This window comes from Vollenhovia emeryi, unplaced genomic scaffold (genome assembly GCF_000949405.1).
Source record: "Vollenhovia emeryi isolate VEMERY1.0 unplaced genomic scaffold, V.emery_V1.0 DF939278.1, whole genome shotgun sequence".
NCBI lineage: Eukaryota > Metazoa > Arthropoda > Insecta > Hymenoptera > Formicidae > Vollenhovia > Vollenhovia emeryi.
The window spans coordinates 94,643-112,372 of record NW_011967088.1 but is presented as its reverse complement, the minus strand read 5'-3'; the positions used below and the strand labels follow the sequence as shown (position 1 = coordinate 112,372).

Below are 17,730 nucleotides of genomic sequence, written 5' to 3'. Positions count from 1 at the left end.
GGACAGTAAATAAGTTTGAGTGCATTATTATTACATACTTAATTGATTTAGATTTAAGAATAGATAATAAGTAAAAATGTGATAATACATCATAATTAGCGTAAATGTTTTCAAATACAGATAATACTATGTAAATGTTTTCAAATACAGATAATATATTTATATACAATAAGAAACAATTGAATTGTATTAGTATGAATGTTATTTCATAATTTAATTGTTTATTACTTTATACGAAAATAAATACATTTATTATCATAGAGCCATTCTTCTGTATTATTTTATTATTATTATTTAATAAGTATGCTGACAAAAGTAAAAAAATTATTTTGGCTGTAAAGTTTACAGAAAGCGTTGTAAAGTGGACAAAAAGTATAATTTTATATGAAATAATATTAAAACAATTAACTTCCAGTACATTTATTTTATACATAATATTAAATAAAGATAAAAATTTATAAAACAAATTACTTAACATATAGTCTTTTACTATAATATCTGTAAAAATATATGAATAATTTGTTCTGACTTTTGCAAATTAGTTTGTAATTACTATATACACACGGCGTCATTAATGCCTAACCATCCTAACTGCCTAGTTCAAAGCGTATCTTTCTCTTTCCAGATGCTTTTATAAGAAAGAAAGAGACACACTCTGCCTACAAGCGCACACGTTACGCGCATGCGCGTGACTGTTAGACAGTGACACACCGGCCTCTATTGCAACGTTCTCTTTTTATCCCACTATCGCATGCGCTTACACGTCGTCCCATACCTACTTCCCTCTATCTGTAATAGCTCTATGACTGTCAAGTGTCATAGCTTGTTGAGCCGTTGAGCCGTTGAGCCGTTCAGCCTCTGAAGTCTGATCTCGCTGTAACGGTACATGTTGTATTCCGGACAAGTCAAGAACACATTCCTTTAAATCGTTAAACCGCAGTGTTAAATCGTGAAAGTTTCTAGCAAGTAACGACATGAATTCAAGTACAGTTTCGAAGGTGAGTTTAACAAGTTTCAGGCTGCATCAGTGGAATAGATTATGTTACTGTAATTGTGTACGCGAGGAGAACGCGCGTTATTCTCGTACGCCCCGTTTCTACCAGTGCAGATTAATTTTAATTCCGATCCAACTAAGTCCTTTTCTCCAATTCCAGAAACTAGAAAAAGATAAAAAGTAACTTGAACCGAGATCAAGGTTAAGCTGCACTGGTAGAAATGGACATTAGAGATTGAATTATGTCATTTTTAATATTATATATTTTATACTAATATTACATGCATACATTATATATCTTTCCAGCCTGCCGTTGCGCCATCGGTACAGGAATTCAGCATTCGAGTACCAAAGTTAGTATCGTTCAACGCATTGTCTATAACGCGTGGAATATGGCTAGTATTGCATTTGTCGCACGACAAAATGTTCAAGCGTGTTGATTGACTATAGAAAAGTCCTCGGGTCTCTTGAAATGATCTATTCCGCAGTCAATTGACACGTTTGAATGTAATATTAGGCTAAGCCTGGCATAAGGAGTGAGAAAGAACAGTCACCTTTAGCTCTTGGTGTAAGGAAACTAAACTACCCATACAGCACAGATGGTTGCAGTTACATTGCAGAAACGTTGCAATCTTGCAGATTGCAGTGCAATCTTGCAGAGACATTGCAGAGACATTGCAGAAATATAAAATTGCAAACTTTCGATAGCAATATTGCAGCAATGTTTCAAAAATAATGAAAATACTATATTTTCTATTTAAAAAATGTTTCTAATTACGAGAATTTTATGTTATTTTCATTGATACCAATAATGCGCGAATTATTAAGTACTTGATCAGTGCGGTGTTACTCGCAATCTCCATCTATTGTGAAGCGACATAATCTCCTTAGGTTGCTTCGTAATAGCTTGCTGTGTATTGAAAAAGGCCCGGATGCATATGTAATTAGTAAATTCTCTGCTTATGTACAACAACAATTATTCCAAAAATATTGCTATAATGTTGCACTGCAATCTTTCTGAGGGCGGACATTTCAACGTTGCTGCAATCCTCCAGAAACGTTGCAGCAATGTTGCGCAACGTTGCTGCGATATTGCAATCTTGCAATGTAACATTCTTGCAATCTTTCTATGCTGTGTGGGTACAGGCAGAATAACACTGGCCGATGGCGTTCTGACTCGCCCAGAGTGAGTATCGAGCTCAAGTAGGAGTAAGAAGTAAAACTGATTTCTTTCCTTACTTCTACTCCTTACTTCAGGTTTACCGCACGCATTGTAGACGACGCACGACACTCCCATTGTTCCTTCATTTACGTCATTGCAACAGGCATTAAGTCGAGGTCGATTTACTGTGGGCTCTTTTAGAAATAGCAAGAAGAAGCACAATGTCATGAGGTTCAACGCGACGTTGAACGTAGATTTCTCAAAGTGGACTCAAGTGAAGATGGAACGGGAGAACAATATGAAGGAGTACAAGGGCATAGAAGAGGAAATGCCCAAGTTCGGCGCCGGATCCGAGTTTGGGCGTGACGCCAGGGAGGAAGCCAGGAGAAAGAAATACGGTATCACCAGCAGAAAGTACAAGCCGGAGGATCAGCCGTGGATTTTGAAGTCGGGTGGAAAAACTGGGAAGAAGTTCAAAGGCATCCGGGAGGGGGGAGTCAGCGAAAATGCTGCTTACTATGTCTTCACGCATGCTGCTGACGGCGCCATAGAAGCGTTTCCTTTACACGAATGGTAGGCGTTGTGTATTGGATAATTCACTGATGAATACTCAAAAGTCACACTTCCTCGTATAGGTATAATTTTCAGCCGATTCAGAGGTACAAGGCACTCAGCGCCGAGGAGGCGGAGCAGGAGTTCAGTCGTAGAAATAAGGTGATGAATTACTTCTCGCTGATGCTGCGCAAGAGATTGAGGAACGATGAGGATGGCGGGGACGAGGAAGAGTTGGTTGAAGTTGGGAAGGGCAAGAAACCGGGTAAGAAGGAGAAGGAACTGAAGATTTCGGAGATGGACGAGTGGATGGACAGCGACGACGATGAGTCGGGCAGCGACGAGGACGAGACTAAGAAGGGCTCTGAGGAGGAGGAGGATGGAAAAAATAACAAGAAGGACAAGGGTAACGAACGTGATTGTCTACAACTTCACATATTAATTTTTATTATGAGATAGGATCCTAATATGGGATAGCGGGGTTCTGTGAAATTAATAGGCATCTTCGGTTGATTCCATTGTGAATTTATTGCCCGTGAAATCTGTTTAGTGGAGAATTCATTGTTGGATTGTGTATTCGTTGCAAAAAAGATTTGCGATTGAATTTGGATGTTGAAAACCTGCTATTTCATAATAGAGGACTTTTCTATACTAATTGTGTATTACAGACGGATACACTGTATAGTTTAATTGAATATCCCAGATGAACAAAAGAAGAAGAAGAAGAAGAAAAATGTCTCGGACGATGAGGCGTTCGAGGAGAGCGACGACGGCGATGAGGAGGGAAAAGAATGCGATTATATTTCTGATTCCTCCGATTCCGAATCGGACGATCAACAGAAGTCTGTCGCGGAAGAGGACGCGTTGAGGAAATTGCTCGCATCTGACGAAGACGAAGACGACGAGGAACAAACAGATAAGAAGGACGGAGAAGAAGATAAGGACGAAGACGAGGAAGGAAAAGAAAAGGACGATAAAGTAACATAACATTATGACATTTGCCTTGATAAACACATGTACATTGTGCACATGTTGCATCGTATTCTTTAAACGACGTGAATTATTCCACCGCATTTATCATTGTTCGCTAACTACTTTGTCCCATATTTCTAATGTACTTTGTTTCAGGATAAGGACAAGCTTGGTAAAGAAATGGACAAAAGGAAGGACAAGAAGAAGAAGAAGAAAGCCAAGAAAAAGGATCAGAAGAAATCAGTGTCGGGAAAGGATTCGTCTAGCGATTTCTCCAGCGACTCGGATTCGGATTCCGATACAACATTAAAAGACAACAAGAAACCGAACAGTGCACATAGTTCAAGATGCTCGACGCCAACACCTGCAACGTCCGGTGTCTCGGATTCTCTCAAGAGAAAGCAATCTGGCTCTCCCGATTTGTCGCAAGCGAAAAAATTGAAACTCGATAATTTCAACCTGGTTCCAGTAACGTCGTATATACCGGGGGCGAAGTATGTCTGCTTTTGCGTTAGACAATGTACAAGCGTGCGCTAGTTGTATTTTTTATAATTGTAATTGTTTTATATCTTTCAGCGAATCGGGAATCACGGAGGATGCAGTGAGGCGATACTTAATGCGCAAGCCGATGACGACGACCGAGCTGTTGCAGAAATTTAAATCCAAGAAAACTGGCCTCACATCCGAGCAACTTGTCAACATTATGACTCAAATACTGAAGAAGATAAATCCTACCAAGCAAACTATCAAGAACAAAATGTATTTATCAATCAAGGCGCAATCCAACTGATATCAGTGCACACATGAGGCATCTAGTTGTTCACGATTGTTCGAGATTACATGTGTACAGCGTTTGTTCAGTTACACAATGCCGTTCTCTGTAATGACTCCACGAAGCTGTACCTGTATATAAAAGTTTTACGAAATTGCAAAGGCTTTTTGTCTCGACTCCATGCTCTCTTCAAATAGGTTGATTAAGGCGAACTGTTGGGGATACTAGCTTAATACGCTTGACAAGTCTATTGTTTACGATTGTACGCTTGGTGTGCGCGTGTCGTCATTATCAGACCGGCAGCGATAAACGCGCGCGTGAAAAGAAAACCTGATTTTTCCGTAGTGCACCGTAAGCTCCTTTCAATAGTACCGCCAGTACGGTCAGAGGGTCTTACGGTGTTGATAAGAGCATGGCTGCGGGCTTATCGACGATTTTGCAATACTTTCTGACATTCTCGTTGACCCAACAGCCAACAAACACATACGTGTAGTGCAGCACAGTAATATATTGCCAACACAGTGGAAACATTTAATAACAGTTTGAACACACAAGCGAGATTTGTGTCATTCCAGTCGTCGCGATCGCCGTGAATCGGTTTCAACTGGTGGATTCCTCTCGACAAGAGTGACCTTTACACCGCTGCTGCTAAATCAGCATCGACCAAGGTGTAATGCGGATGTTGGGGTTGATCAAGGCTGGACGTGAATCACGTCATCTGCTGACCGCCGTGACTCGTGCTGTCACCCATAACGCCAGATGTATCAGCGTAAGCATCTAGCCACGTTCGAAACAATGCGTTCCACGTGGCATAATTTCGATGGTGTATAATCGATCACGAGCCGATGACTGACAGATCGTACGTTCTTGCGGAAATTACGTGGGCATGAGAGAAAACGTTGATTAAATTTTATTGAAAGTTCGATCTTCCTTCGTTTCCGAAATCGAGCCGTGAATAAAATAATTTCTTTATCCTTTTCTTCCGTTGACCCTCAAATTAAACGTCCGGTGATCCGAATATGTACCCAGACAGCAAAAAGAGAATCCAAAAAGAATTCTTCATTTCCCGACTTAGAAAGTAAATTCTTTTCTCATTCCGTTTCTGTTTTGAAAACTTTCTTAAGTGTTGAAAAAAAATTCACTTTCAGAATTCCTTTTGTGCTACTTTGTTTTATAAAAGTTCGCACTGGAAAGGAATTTTTTTGGAGTTCAGTTCGAACACAGTTCATAAAGAATTTAAAAAGTGAATTTCTTTTACTTCTTAATGATTACCTTCCACACAGCAAGCTGATAACAAAACGATTTCTCAATGTTCTCTCATTTAAGATTTCGACATCCTTCAGAAAGACAATATAATGAAGTCAGAAAGGGCTCTTATGCGCCACTTGCAGAGAAATAAAAGACTTCTTTCAAAGTCATCTAAAAAAATTTTTTGAGATCAATATTACATCTCAAACTAGATATCTTTAAATTCATGTTTATATAATGTCAATAAGACATATATTCTGAGATGTTTAAAACGCCAAGCCTTTGGTGAGACATTGTTTAAAAGCAGTTTAAAGGAAATTTTTGACAGTGTAAAGGATAGAAATAGTGTGAAGGAAAATCATACGAGTGTAGATAAGAGATCGTATAGTCCCATACAGCACCGAAGACTACAGAAACATCGCATACACCTTTATTTACTGCAACATTGTAACATTGCATGGAGGTTGCGAAATGTTTCAGCAATGTTGCTGCAAGCTTGAAGCATCATTGAAATGTCCTCCCTCAGATATATTACAATGTAACATTGCAACAATGACACGTGCAATGTATTTGTAATATTGATTTTATTATGCGTTATTTATATAAATATACAGGATACTTAAGATTTTAATAGGTTGTTCGGAAAGCTTGTTTTAAATTTCCTGTATATGTACAATACGTGGGAAATTTGAAACGAACTTTTCGAACAACCTAATAAATAAAATTTGAGAATGTAAAGACACCCAAGAGATATATACACTGTGATTTGGCGAAAAAAATCGTAGAAACTTCTTTTTTTTTAAATTGAAGAGAAAAGTATACACTTTTTGATACCGTAAGCAGAACTGGCGAAGAAAAATTATTACACTCCGTACAGTGCGTCAAAGTGTGCAATTTTTTAGAGAAAAAAACATGATCTTGATTTTGAGAAAGTTCCGGGAAATGGGAAGAGTGAATACAAATTCCAATAAGAGCTTCTTAAAGCAGAGGCTTTGCCCTATAAAATGAAAAAAAACTTTTCAATTCGACCAGTTTTCGCGAAGTTACGCTTATTTGAAATTCGCGAAATTTTGATGTAAACTTGTTGCGTTAATTTTTTTGACCAGTGTATAAGAAAAATTTGCAACATTTTTTCTTATCCTTATCTTATTCTTATCGGATGTCATATATTCTCAAACTTCATCTATTAAAATCTGAAGTACTTTACATGTTAGAAAATTATCAAATTTGTGGTTTATTTTAATATATTTATATAGGAATAGATATTACCGTGGATTAGAGTGATATCGTTAAGAGACACGTTGGAGGTCGCGAAGATACACTTTGAACATGGACAACGTGGACGAAGAAGACCGATACCGGCAATATCGGAAATTACGAGACTATCAAGTAGCGTTGCTATACATGCTATTAGGCTGCGTTTGGAATATATGAGAAATAATATAAATTAGAAAAATCTAAAGAATATCATAATATACGTTACAAATATATTTTACAAACTTTATAATATTTCTACAAGGTTACTGAAACATTGTCGGCGAAATATTACAATTGAATGTCTCTGAATCGTCTCTACAATATTACATTGCAATGTTGCAATGTTTCTGAAATGTTTCTGAAAGGTTTGGTGCTGTATGGGGTAAAAGAACTCACTTTAACATCAGAGAAAAGATAAAAACTTTCATGCGGGTGTATCAATTTATAATATCACTTGTGGGTTTTTCTTTACGAGAAATTACTATGCCACGCGTCCCTCTAGCGGGAACTTTGACATTTTTCCCATATTAACATTAAATAAACATCATAAGTAAAATACCATAAAGAGCTTTTTTGAAAGATAGCTTAAAGAAGTCGTTTTTAAGATGACATTTTAATGTCGATTTGAAGAGATTTATTAAATTTTCTTGAAAATATATCTTTCAGATATCTTATATAAGAAATCTCTCAAACAAGATATCTTTTGGACCTCTTATAACATCTTAATATATTTATCTGGTAGACATCTATTTTTCATTACTCAAAAAGTTATCTTTAAAAAGACATCTTGAGGAGATCTTTCTGACACAAGTGCTGTGTGGGGCTATGCCATTTGAGGAAGCAGGTGTTTCTTAAACGAATCGTCGCACTGACGCGCGTAAAGCATATTTTAGCTGTGCGTTCCTTTGTCATGAAATCTTTTTAGAATCTTAAGGGCAAAATAATAGCTATAAGACGAGAGGATCAATCAGTATGGGAGAGGAGGGCACCGCTAGCTCCAGCGAACGTACGTCGCCTCGTGAGGTCGGGCGTGAAGGTAATTGTGCAGCCCAGCAACCGAAGGGCGTATCCCGCCCAGGCCTACCAGGCAGCAGGCGCCCTGCTGCAGGAGGACATCAGCTCAGCTTCCGTCATCTTCGGCGTCAAGCAGGTACCCGTGGACCAGCTGATACCCAACAAGACGTACTGCTGCTTCTCGCACACCATCAAAGCCCAGGAGAGTAATATGCCTCTCCTGGACGCGCTCCTCGAGAAGAATATACGTCTTTTAGACTACGAGAAGCTCACGGATGCGAATGGCCAGAGAGTGGTGGCTTTTGGCAAATACGCCGGGGTCGCCGGTATGGTGAACATACTTCACGGTTTGGGCCTGAGGCTGCTAGCCTTGGGTCACCATACTCCGTTCATGGTATGCTTATATATTCTGGAACCGATTATAAACGTTTCGTTTTACCTTGGAATTGCCGTTGAGCTAAATTTAATGTTATGTTGAAACTTAACCATTGGATTCGTTCAATTAATTTATTATCGTCTTGTCCTAATATCTAGTTTTGTTCGTTTTTGTCATGTGTACATTTACTTACTTATTTAGCATAAACGAGTTGAGTCTTCTTCGCTTTTCTTTATATATGTGTATAAAAATTTAGAATCACCCATTTCTGTTATCTTTGTAACATAAAAATTCCATGAAAACGTAGATAAATGTCATCTCGTGGTATTAAGTAATCGTTAAGGAGGTATTATCTAATCGATAACGTGTTGTTTATTCTATCCCTCCGCCTCCTTCAGTAGTGAAAAAAATAAAATAAACTAGGTGCATGCGACAAGCAATTATCAAGAACCGCGCGCAAGAGATGAATGAGATCTAGCACTATTGCTGACTCGTAGAAAATATCAGGCCAATTGATTAATCGCAATGATCGTTTGATTAGCACATCGGACCGGCGCATAATTATAGGGACTCGGCTATGGCACGCCAGGCGATCCGTGGCGCGGGATACGAGATCGCGCTGGGCGCCATGCCGAAGTCGATCGGCCCGTTGACCTTCGTCTTTACGGGCAGCGGCAACGTTAGTCAGGGTGGCCAAGAGGTCTTCCAGGAGCTGCCCCACGAATACGTGCCGCCCGAAATGCTGCGGAAGGTCGCCGAGCACGGCGGTATGTTGCAACCCGCGGCGACGGCGCCGGCGTTTCGCAACTCGCGGCACGTCTTATCGCTTTTTATGTCATCTCGCAAACATTATAATCGTCATCCGAGCCAATTCCGAAACTCATATCTTTTCGCCCGATTTCTCGGGGTTTCTTTGAATCGCAGAATATTACATATCAAAACCGCTTTCAATTTTTCTTGAAAATGATTTTACAGAATGACTCGAAAGTTTTACAGTCGACGTCTGATTAATAAAGAGACCAAATGGTTCTCCGCTTTTTTAAAATACAGATTTCGAGTGGTAAATAAAACTGTAAATTTGTTTTCAAAATTAGAAAATACGCGGAGAACTGCTTTGCTCCTCTGTCAAAACATCTGTAAAACCGTCTTCTAGAAAACCTGGAAGCGGCTTTCACGATTTCTTTATCGGCGAACACTTTTACTCGCCGTTCAGTTTACATTGTTTGACATGAAATAATTATTGGACAATCATTATATCGCGTTGTACGATTTTTATTAGTCTTCATAGCTTCGCGATCGGAAGGCGTGTCTCAATTTTCTCGCCACTGTTGCATCACTGTGTATATCTCTCTCTCTTCTCTTTTTTTCCACGATAAAATTCTTTGCACAAGACTCGTGGAATCCACCGTCGTGTAGAGTAAACAAAAATATTTATCACAGCGGTATCTCTTATCGGGTATTCGATATCTATATTCTTCTTCAAATCGTGCCAGATACGACGAAGATATACGGCTGCGAGGTGCGGCGCAGGCATCACCTGGAGAGGAAGGAGGGCGGCGGTTTCGATCCCGAGGAGTACGACCAGCATCCAGAGCTGTACATCTCCACTTTCAGCAAAAAGATAGCGCCATACGCCTCGGTCATCATCAACGGCATATACTGGGCGGTGGATTCACCGAAGCTGTTAACGATCCCGGACGCAAAGTACCTCCTCAGGCCCGCTAATACACCTTGGCTGCCGATAAGCGTCGGCGCGCCCGCTCTACCGCACCGGATGCTCGGTATCTGCGATATATCTGCGGATCCGGGCGGCAGCATCGAGTACGTGCACTCGCGTCCCACACAGCACAGAAAGATTGCAGGAAGATTGCAGAAATGTTACATTGCAAGATTGCAATATTGCAGCAACGTTGCGCAACATTGCTGCAACGTTTCTAGAGGATTGCAGCAACGTTGAAATGTCCGCCCTCAGAGAGATTGCAGTGCAACGTTATAGCAATATTTTTGGAATAATTTGTTGTTGTTGCACATAAGCGGAGAATTTACTAATTACATATGCATCCGGGCCTTTTTCAATACACAGCAAGCTATTGCGAAGCAACCTAAGGAAATTATGTCGCTTCGCAATAGATGGAGATTGCGAGCAACACCGCACTGATCAAGTACTTAGTAATTCGCGCATTATTGGTATCAACGAAAATAACATTAGAAAATTCTCGTAATTAGAAAAATTTTTTAAATAGAAAATATAGTATTTTTATTATTTTTGAAACATTGCTGCAATATTGCTATCGAAAGTTTGCCATTTTATATCCCTGCAATGTCTCTGCAAGATTGCAAAGTTTCTGCAATGTAATTGCAACTATCCGTGCTGTATGGGGTTTGTTAGGAAGAGTCTCCGGCGGCTGTAAAATTCTGCACCTATATCATTTACCAATTATATTTATTATAATAAACAATAATATGTTTATTATTATTATGACGGTATACTTGTTATAATTAGACGATTATCATATTTTATAATTCATAAATAATATGACAATTTATAATTATGCAATGAAAATTTATAATAGCATCAAAACACTGTTGGCATCTCTGGTAAAGATTTTTCTCGGAATTTTTGTACAAATTCACACACTGATTTCAGAAATACTGAGAAAGCCTACTTCTTTTCTCAGAATTTTTCATATAGAGGAAAGTCCCCTATTATGTGTGCGATAGGCTCCTAATATGAGATAGCGGAGTTTCTGCTAAATTAATAGGCATCGTCTGTTGGTTCCACCATGAATTGTATTACCCTTAGAGTGAAATCTATTCAGTGGTAAAGTGATTGTTAGGTCGTGTAATCGTTGCGACAAAAGATTTGAGATCGAATTTGGACCTTGAAAATCTACTATCTCACATTACAATCTTATCTCATAATAGAGGACTTTCCTCTATGTGAATATTCTAAAAAATTCTATTTCTAAGATTTTTCATTTTTTAATTTCTGAAAAATATCTTAAACTGTTGCAAATCTTATAAGAGATTACGATATCTGAAATTATTAAGATGAGAACTCTCAGAATATTTCAGATTCCCAGTGAGAAAGGATTCGTCGATCATGTCGAAACGACATCGATTCGACATCATTTCGACGTCGATCGACGAATCATTTCTCACTGGGCACATATGGAAAATTCTAGAAAAGATATAAACTTTCTCAGCACTTTTGAAAAATGTACCAATTTGTATAAAAAATCTGAAACATTTTCCTTAAAAATTATAAACTTATTGAAAAATTCTGAAATTTCCATAAAAAATACAAAAAATTATATAAAAATTCTGAGAATAATTTTCATCAGGGATTGTATACTGTTTCCTTGTAAACGTAAAAGTTTCCAATTAGATAATTATGATATGGATTGTGCTCTTTAATTTATCTCGTTTTTCAATAACAATGAGATGATTAGAATTATATAATTGTTGATTTTTTACGCAAGGTTCATGAACGAGTGCACGACGATCGACACGCCATTTTGCTTGTACGATGCCGACCGGAACAAAGACACGAAGTCCTTCAAGGGCCCGGGCGTGTTGGTTTGCTCGATCGACAATATGCCCACACAACTGCCGAGGGAAGCGACAGATTTCTTTGGCAACCTTTTGTATCCATACGCCTTGGACATCATACAGTCGGACGCGAAAAGGCCGCTAGACGAGCACAACTTTAGCCCCGCCGTGCATGGCGCCATTATCGCGTCCAACGGGAAGTTGACGCCCAATTTCGAGTACATTCAAGAACTCAGGCAGCTGAATCAACGTAGCAGGCACAAAGCCGATAACGGAGAACAGCAGAGTAAAACGGTGAAACAATCTCTTTCGCCTTCGCCACTAAAAATAGTTTATATCTTTAAAATTAGATTACAATCCGATGCGAAAATTCTACAATTTTGACCTATACATTGCCAGACATGCCACACACACATGCCAAAAGGTTTACTGTAAAAATATAGTAAGCATATTAACGACAATTTGGAATAATTGCAATTTCTGCATTCCAGTGACAGATTTAGCTATAATAGCACGACAACAAATTGTCAGACAGTTAGACGAGCTCGCGAATATTCATCAGTGCGATTAAAATGATTAGAGAATTCAATACGCAATGAACATTTCCTACTTTATTCGGTAAAATAGCGTAGGTATGTTAGAAAAGTGTCGAGTATGGGTTTGAATAGCTCAGTAGAAAGAGTTCAGGTTTGAATACTGTCTTTGCCTACTATTTTTCTTGCTCAACAAGTTATCACGAGGCACATCTAAAATGCCTATCTCCCCGAAAACACAAGGAATAAAAAATACGGATTACTCCTCATTTCTTTGGATTTTCATCTGGAGGGTTAGATTTCCCTAACTTCAACATCCACAAGTAATTTTATCTTCCACGAGGCGCAAACTTTTCTGAGAAAACTCCAGATTTACCTAGAACCGCAGATAGGTCGACTCACTATTAAAATTACTGTAGGATTTTATCGGTTCCTCCGTCTATCTTTTTGTTCTGTCGGATTTTCGAGGTACTGTTTGTTGTTTGAAGCCCTGCTATGCCGTATTGCTTGCATCTTTTTTGTTGGACGACTCGCAAAGCATAGACGTTCAAAGTCCATGCGACGTCGAAAGTATATCCATAATAATAAAATGTGGGTGTATCTTCTGGGAGATGAGTAGGACCTTTCGACTGCTTTTCCTACTGAGCTATCCAGGCCTAGAGATCCAGGCCTACATTCGACACTTGTCTCGCTTGTCTATTCTAGTTTACCGATTAAAGGTAGGAAATGTTCATTGGTTTTGTTGAGCTCTCTAATTATTTTAATCATCGCTTAACATTTCGTTGTGCTCTGTTTAAAACAATTGGACAACCATAAAGTTAAAAAAAGTCCGTGAATATAAAAGTGACCCATTCGCGGTTCTACCGATGATCTGAATTGCCACAGTTTTAAAGCAGTGCCGAAATTAATAGAATGTTATAGAATCACGGTTTTATTTGTCTACGCTAACGTGCCAACAGGTGGTCGTTCTCGGCGCAGGGTACGTTTCCGCACCCTTGGTCGAGTATTTGCACAGGGATAAGAATATAAGGCTGGTGGTGGCGTCGCAGCTGAAGGATGAAGCTGACGCGCTGGCCAATCGATTCCCAGGTGTGGAGCCGGTTTTCTTGAATGTCTTGGATCGCCCCGACACGCTGCACGACGTCATCAAATCGGCGAACGTGGTCGTCTCCCTTCTGCCATACTCGTTGCACCACGTCATTGCCAAGGCTTGCATAGAAACCAAAAATCACTTGGTAACAGCGAGTTACATGAACGATGACGTCAAGGCATTGCACGAAGAGTGAGCATCGATATAAGCGAGTTTATCATAAAATACAGTGTACATAAAATCTCCCAGTTTTTAGGGATTAGGTAATATCGATGACGGCGCTCTCATTTTTGTAATTAGAATTTGATGAAAATGTATTTTAATGGAGAGACCCACACAGCGCAGAAAGATTGCAGGAAGATTGCAGAAATGTTACATTGCAAGATTGCAATATTGCAGCAACGTTGAGCAACATTGCTGCAACGTTGAAATGTCCGCCCTCAGAGAGATTGCAGTGCAACATTATAGTAATGTTGCAGTGCAATATTTTTAGAATAATTTGTTGTTGTACATAAGCAGAGAATTTACTAATTACATATGCATCCGGGCCTTTTTCAATACACAGCAAGCTATTGCGAAGCAACCTAAGGAGATTATGTCGCTTCGCAATAGATGGAGATTGCGAGCAACACCGTACTGATCAAGTACTTAATAATTCGCGCATTATTGGTATCAACGAAAATAACATTATAAAATTCTCGTAATTAGAAAAAATTTTTTAATAGAAAATATAGTATTTTCATTATTTTTGAAACATTGCTGCAATATTGCTATCGAAAGTTTGCCATTTTATATCCCTGCAATGTCTCTGCAAGATTGCAATGTTTCTGCAATGTAATTGCAACCATCTGTGCTGTATGGGGAGAGAGAGATAACTTATCGCCGCAGTACAATATCAAATACGATTTCGTTTTCTTGGGGGTGTAGAGCTCAAGAAGCTGGCGTTACAGTGCTGAATGAAGTCGGATTGGACCCGGGCATCGATCATCTTTTGGCAATCGAGTGTTTCGATGATGTGAGACAGGCGGGCGGCAAGATAGAGTCTTTCGTTTCGTGGTGCGGTGGTTTGCCCGCGCCGGAGTGTTCCTTTAATCCTCTGAGGTACAAATTTAGCTGGTCCCCACGAGGCGCATTGTTAAACACCCTCGCGCCAGCAAAATATCTTCACGAGGGCCAGGTGAGTCTTGAAGTGTGTTTTTTTTATCTACTTCTAAGAGATATCGTTCGGCCTTTGTTAAATTAAATTGGAATTGTTAAAAAGAGTGACGCGAATTTTTGTGTGCAGGAAGTGGAGATCGCGGGAGGCGGCGATTTGATGTCCACCGTGCAGGACTTGGACTTTCTTCCGGGCTTCGCCTTGGAGGGCTTTCCTAATCGAGACAGCACGATATACAGGGATTATTATGGCTTGCAAAACGCGAGTACCGTACTGCGTGGTACGCTCAGGTTCAGGGGATTCTCGGATACCATACTCGGCCTGCAATTGCTCGGTCTGATCGATCCAAATCCGCATCCGATTTTACACCCAAATGGGCCGGAGATTACTTGGGTGCGTGCCGTCAGTTTCCCACGTGTATACCAAGTATTTCATAGCAAACAAAAGTCGATCTGTCTCGATTATCCGTTATTTAAATTTTAGCGACTGCTGGCGTGCAACTTGCTTGGTTTGGCGAGCGACAATATCTTTTATGGGAATCTGAAGCAGAAATTGGCGGAAAGAGTGAACTCGTGGGAGCGCGTGAAGGCCATTGAAGATCTGGGCCTCCTGGAGGAAGATCTGGTTTTGAAACTGAACACGCCTCTCGACACACTTACGCATTATTTGTCGAAGAAGCTCTATTACGAGAAAAACGAACGCGACCTTGTGATACTAAGGCACGACGTCGGTATACTTTGGCCAGATAACAGGAGAGAAGCCAGAGGAATAAACTTGGTGATTTATGGCGATGCCTCTGGACAGTCCGCAATGGCGCGTACCGTCGGTTATCCCGCAGCTATCGCCGCTAAAATGATTCTGGACGGTTCGTAGTCCTCCTTTGATATTTCTCGTATAATTATTTCTTCAATTTCTCTGTTTAAACCTGTCGCTTAGTCTCTTATCGCGCAAGATAACTTTCAATACCGCAATTATGTACTGTTGAGAATAAGTACCTAAAATTCTAAATGATTAAATTATTTGAAAATATATAATAAATATATATATGTATGTGCTTCAAAGAATAATACACACAATAAATTTATAGAAGAAATAGATTCTGAAAAATTTTTCACATGTATCGATATAAACAAATTACCACAATTTTCTAAAAAAAAGATATTTAAATAATTTACATATTTATTTAATTTATAAATTATGAATCTCAATATTTTAAATATTAATTGAATATTGTGATTCTAATATTTAGTCTAATATTCTTACAATCTAATTTCATTTAGGTGAAATTCAGCAGCGTGGAATGGTGCTGCCTTTCACGCCTGATATATATCGACCCATTCTTAACCGACTGAGAGCTGAAGGTGTACAATCCTTCGAGACTTCTAAATGGCTATGACTGATTCACCATAAATCACTATAATTATTTTCCGACTGTACATATCTCTTGTATTGCAAAAATTAAAATTTAATATATTTCACTTTTTACGCATGAGAAAAATACAAATTGTATTTTTGTAAAGTTTGTAACAATTTTACTTTTGTAAAGTTTGTAACAATTTTATACATATGTTGTAACAAATATATGAATGCAGTGTATAAGCATAGTATTATGAATTGTTGTAGTAACAAATGAGAGAAAAATTATGATAATCTCTTTTTATGTTTTTGTTATATTTATACTTCTGTTACTTATATTAATCCATTTTTACATCTAAATTGTTTCTCGCATTAATAAACGTCTGATGGGAAAATCAGCAAGACGGGATCTTTAATTTGATATATTTAACATTTATTGATATTGCCACCCCAATGTGGAAAATCGCTAACAATACAATGATATTTCGCTTATTGCAATCTCTTTTTGTCTCAGTAAGTCTAATCGCCTTAAGATATAATTAGAATGATAACACAGGAACACCACTCTCGGCTCTACTCGTTACGATTTCATTGGAAATGAATCGATTTTACGCATCGGAACAATCGAAAAGACTATCGAAGCACCAGTAAAGTAATTAATTTGCAGTCGCGATTTGCACATCGTGTGTGTGTTTACGTCTAATTAATTTACGTAACAAATTCGCTAACGCTTTGCAAGAATTAGACAACTCTAGTAACAATAATTTTCACTGTTATTTTAAGCGGTAAAGTTTTGTGCTAGCTAAAAAGCACGAGAGAATATATATAATAAACAATGACATACTTTCGATCAATTCATACATAAACATATATAATAATAATTGAAATTGTTCTGTAACGACGTTCACCGAATAAAATTCACTAAAATGAATAAAACGAAATAGATTTCATTACTTTTCAATTATCTTTGTAAAAGCAAAGAATGATGCTGCATACATGTATAATAAAAGTATGCCTCCAGTTTTAGTACAATAACTCATTTTATTATTTAAAAGCGGTAAATAGTTTAGCTACGTCGGTATTTAATTTTGGACCTTGTGCGTGACGTAATTTGATGTTTGCTCCTCGTTTCTAAAACTAAAATTGAAACCGAAACACTGTAACCCTTGAGTAACTTTCTCTGCGTCATACTATAAATCTATTACTACTACAATGGTGGTTAAAATAATTTCTAATAATCTTCGTTTCGCAAATTACTGTGACGTAAACGCGATCGTAACTTTCATGAATAATTTCTAACAATCTCTATCGGCCTTTGCATGAGATTTACAAATTATTGGGATGATATCATAATTTTTACAAAGCGTTCATGAAGACTTTCGAGATGTAAAGTGGCACATCTTTCCATTACTGATTAAAAAAATATTTAATCAGTTGCAAGAAGAATATACAAAAGGATCCAAGTCTAATTAAATATTTTTCGAAATGTCCTTGTAGAAGAAACAAAAATTGCTGATAGGAAGTGATTTAAAGATCTGTGCAAACGCATGCTGTACTAAAAGTGGGATTTGCTTCGAACAGAAGTGATAAGTATGCGCGCAAAGAGACTTCGACGATTCGTTAAAGTGTCCCGAAAGAAACCTCGCCTACCCTATCGTAATCATTAACTAGAAATTACCTATCGATGTCATTAATT

General features: G+C 38.4%; 2 protein-coding genes across 3 annotated transcripts; both read left to right on the top strand.

The window, feature by feature from the left end:
• The first annotated feature begins 627 nt into the window (after positions 1-627).
• LOC105559363 (general transcription factor IIF subunit 1) lies at positions 628-4,609 on the top strand. 2 transcript variants are annotated; one of them, XM_012007591.1, is made up of 7 exons: positions 628-998; positions 1,301-1,347; positions 2,358-2,729; positions 2,792-3,123; positions 3,412-3,686; positions 3,837-4,174; positions 4,257-4,609. In XM_012007591.1, exons 1-7 carry the CDS (start codon positions 975-977, stop codon positions 4,468-4,470), a joined length of 1,602 nt encoding a protein of 533 aa, XP_011862981.1. In that variant the 5' UTR covers positions 628-974; the 3' UTR covers positions 4,471-4,609. The 2 variants fall into 2 exon arrangements, with proteins under 2 accessions (XP_011862981.1, XP_011862982.1); XM_012007592.1 differs by having other exon boundaries at positions 629-998; positions 2,792-3,114.
• A 95-nt stretch (positions 4,610-4,704) lies between these two features.
• On the top strand, positions 4,705-16,160 carry LOC105559362 (alpha-aminoadipic semialdehyde synthase, mitochondrial). Its single transcript, XM_012007590.1, has 10 exons — positions 4,705-5,221; positions 7,883-8,365; positions 8,889-9,114; positions 9,841-10,168; positions 11,830-12,193; positions 13,392-13,714; positions 14,450-14,699; positions 14,808-15,071; positions 15,162-15,543; positions 15,959-16,160. The coding sequence occupies exons 1-10, from the start codon at positions 5,126-5,128 to the stop codon at positions 16,072-16,074; spliced, it is 2,832 nt and encodes a 943-aa protein (XP_011862980.1). The 5' UTR covers positions 4,705-5,125; the 3' UTR covers positions 16,075-16,160.
• Positions 16,161-17,730: the final 1,570 nt, after the last annotated feature.

Bases quoted from the DNA above. Each gene is read 5' to 3' on its own strand.
- LOC105559363 (XM_012007591.1), top strand. From the start codon at position 975: ATGAATTCAAGTACAGTTTCGAAG. The intron at 2,730-2,791 runs GTAGGCGTTGTG...TTCCTCGTATAG, and splicing joins GCGTTTCCTTTACACGAATG to GTATAATTTTCAGCCGATTC. The intron at 3,124-3,411 runs GTGATTGTCTAC...TGAATATCCCAG, and splicing joins GAAGGACAAGGGTAACGAAC to ATGAACAAAAGAAGAAGAAG.
- LOC105559362 (XM_012007590.1), top strand. From the start codon at position 5,126: ATGCGGATGTTGGGGTTGATCAAGGCTGGACGTGAATCACGTCATCTG. The intron at 14,700-14,807 runs GTGAGTCTTGAA...TTTTGTGTGCAG, and splicing joins AATATCTTCACGAGGGCCAG to GAAGTGGAGATCGCGGGAGG. The intron at 15,072-15,161 runs GTGCGTGCCGTC...TTTAAATTTTAG, and splicing joins ATGGGCCGGAGATTACTTGG to CGACTGCTGGCGTGCAACTT.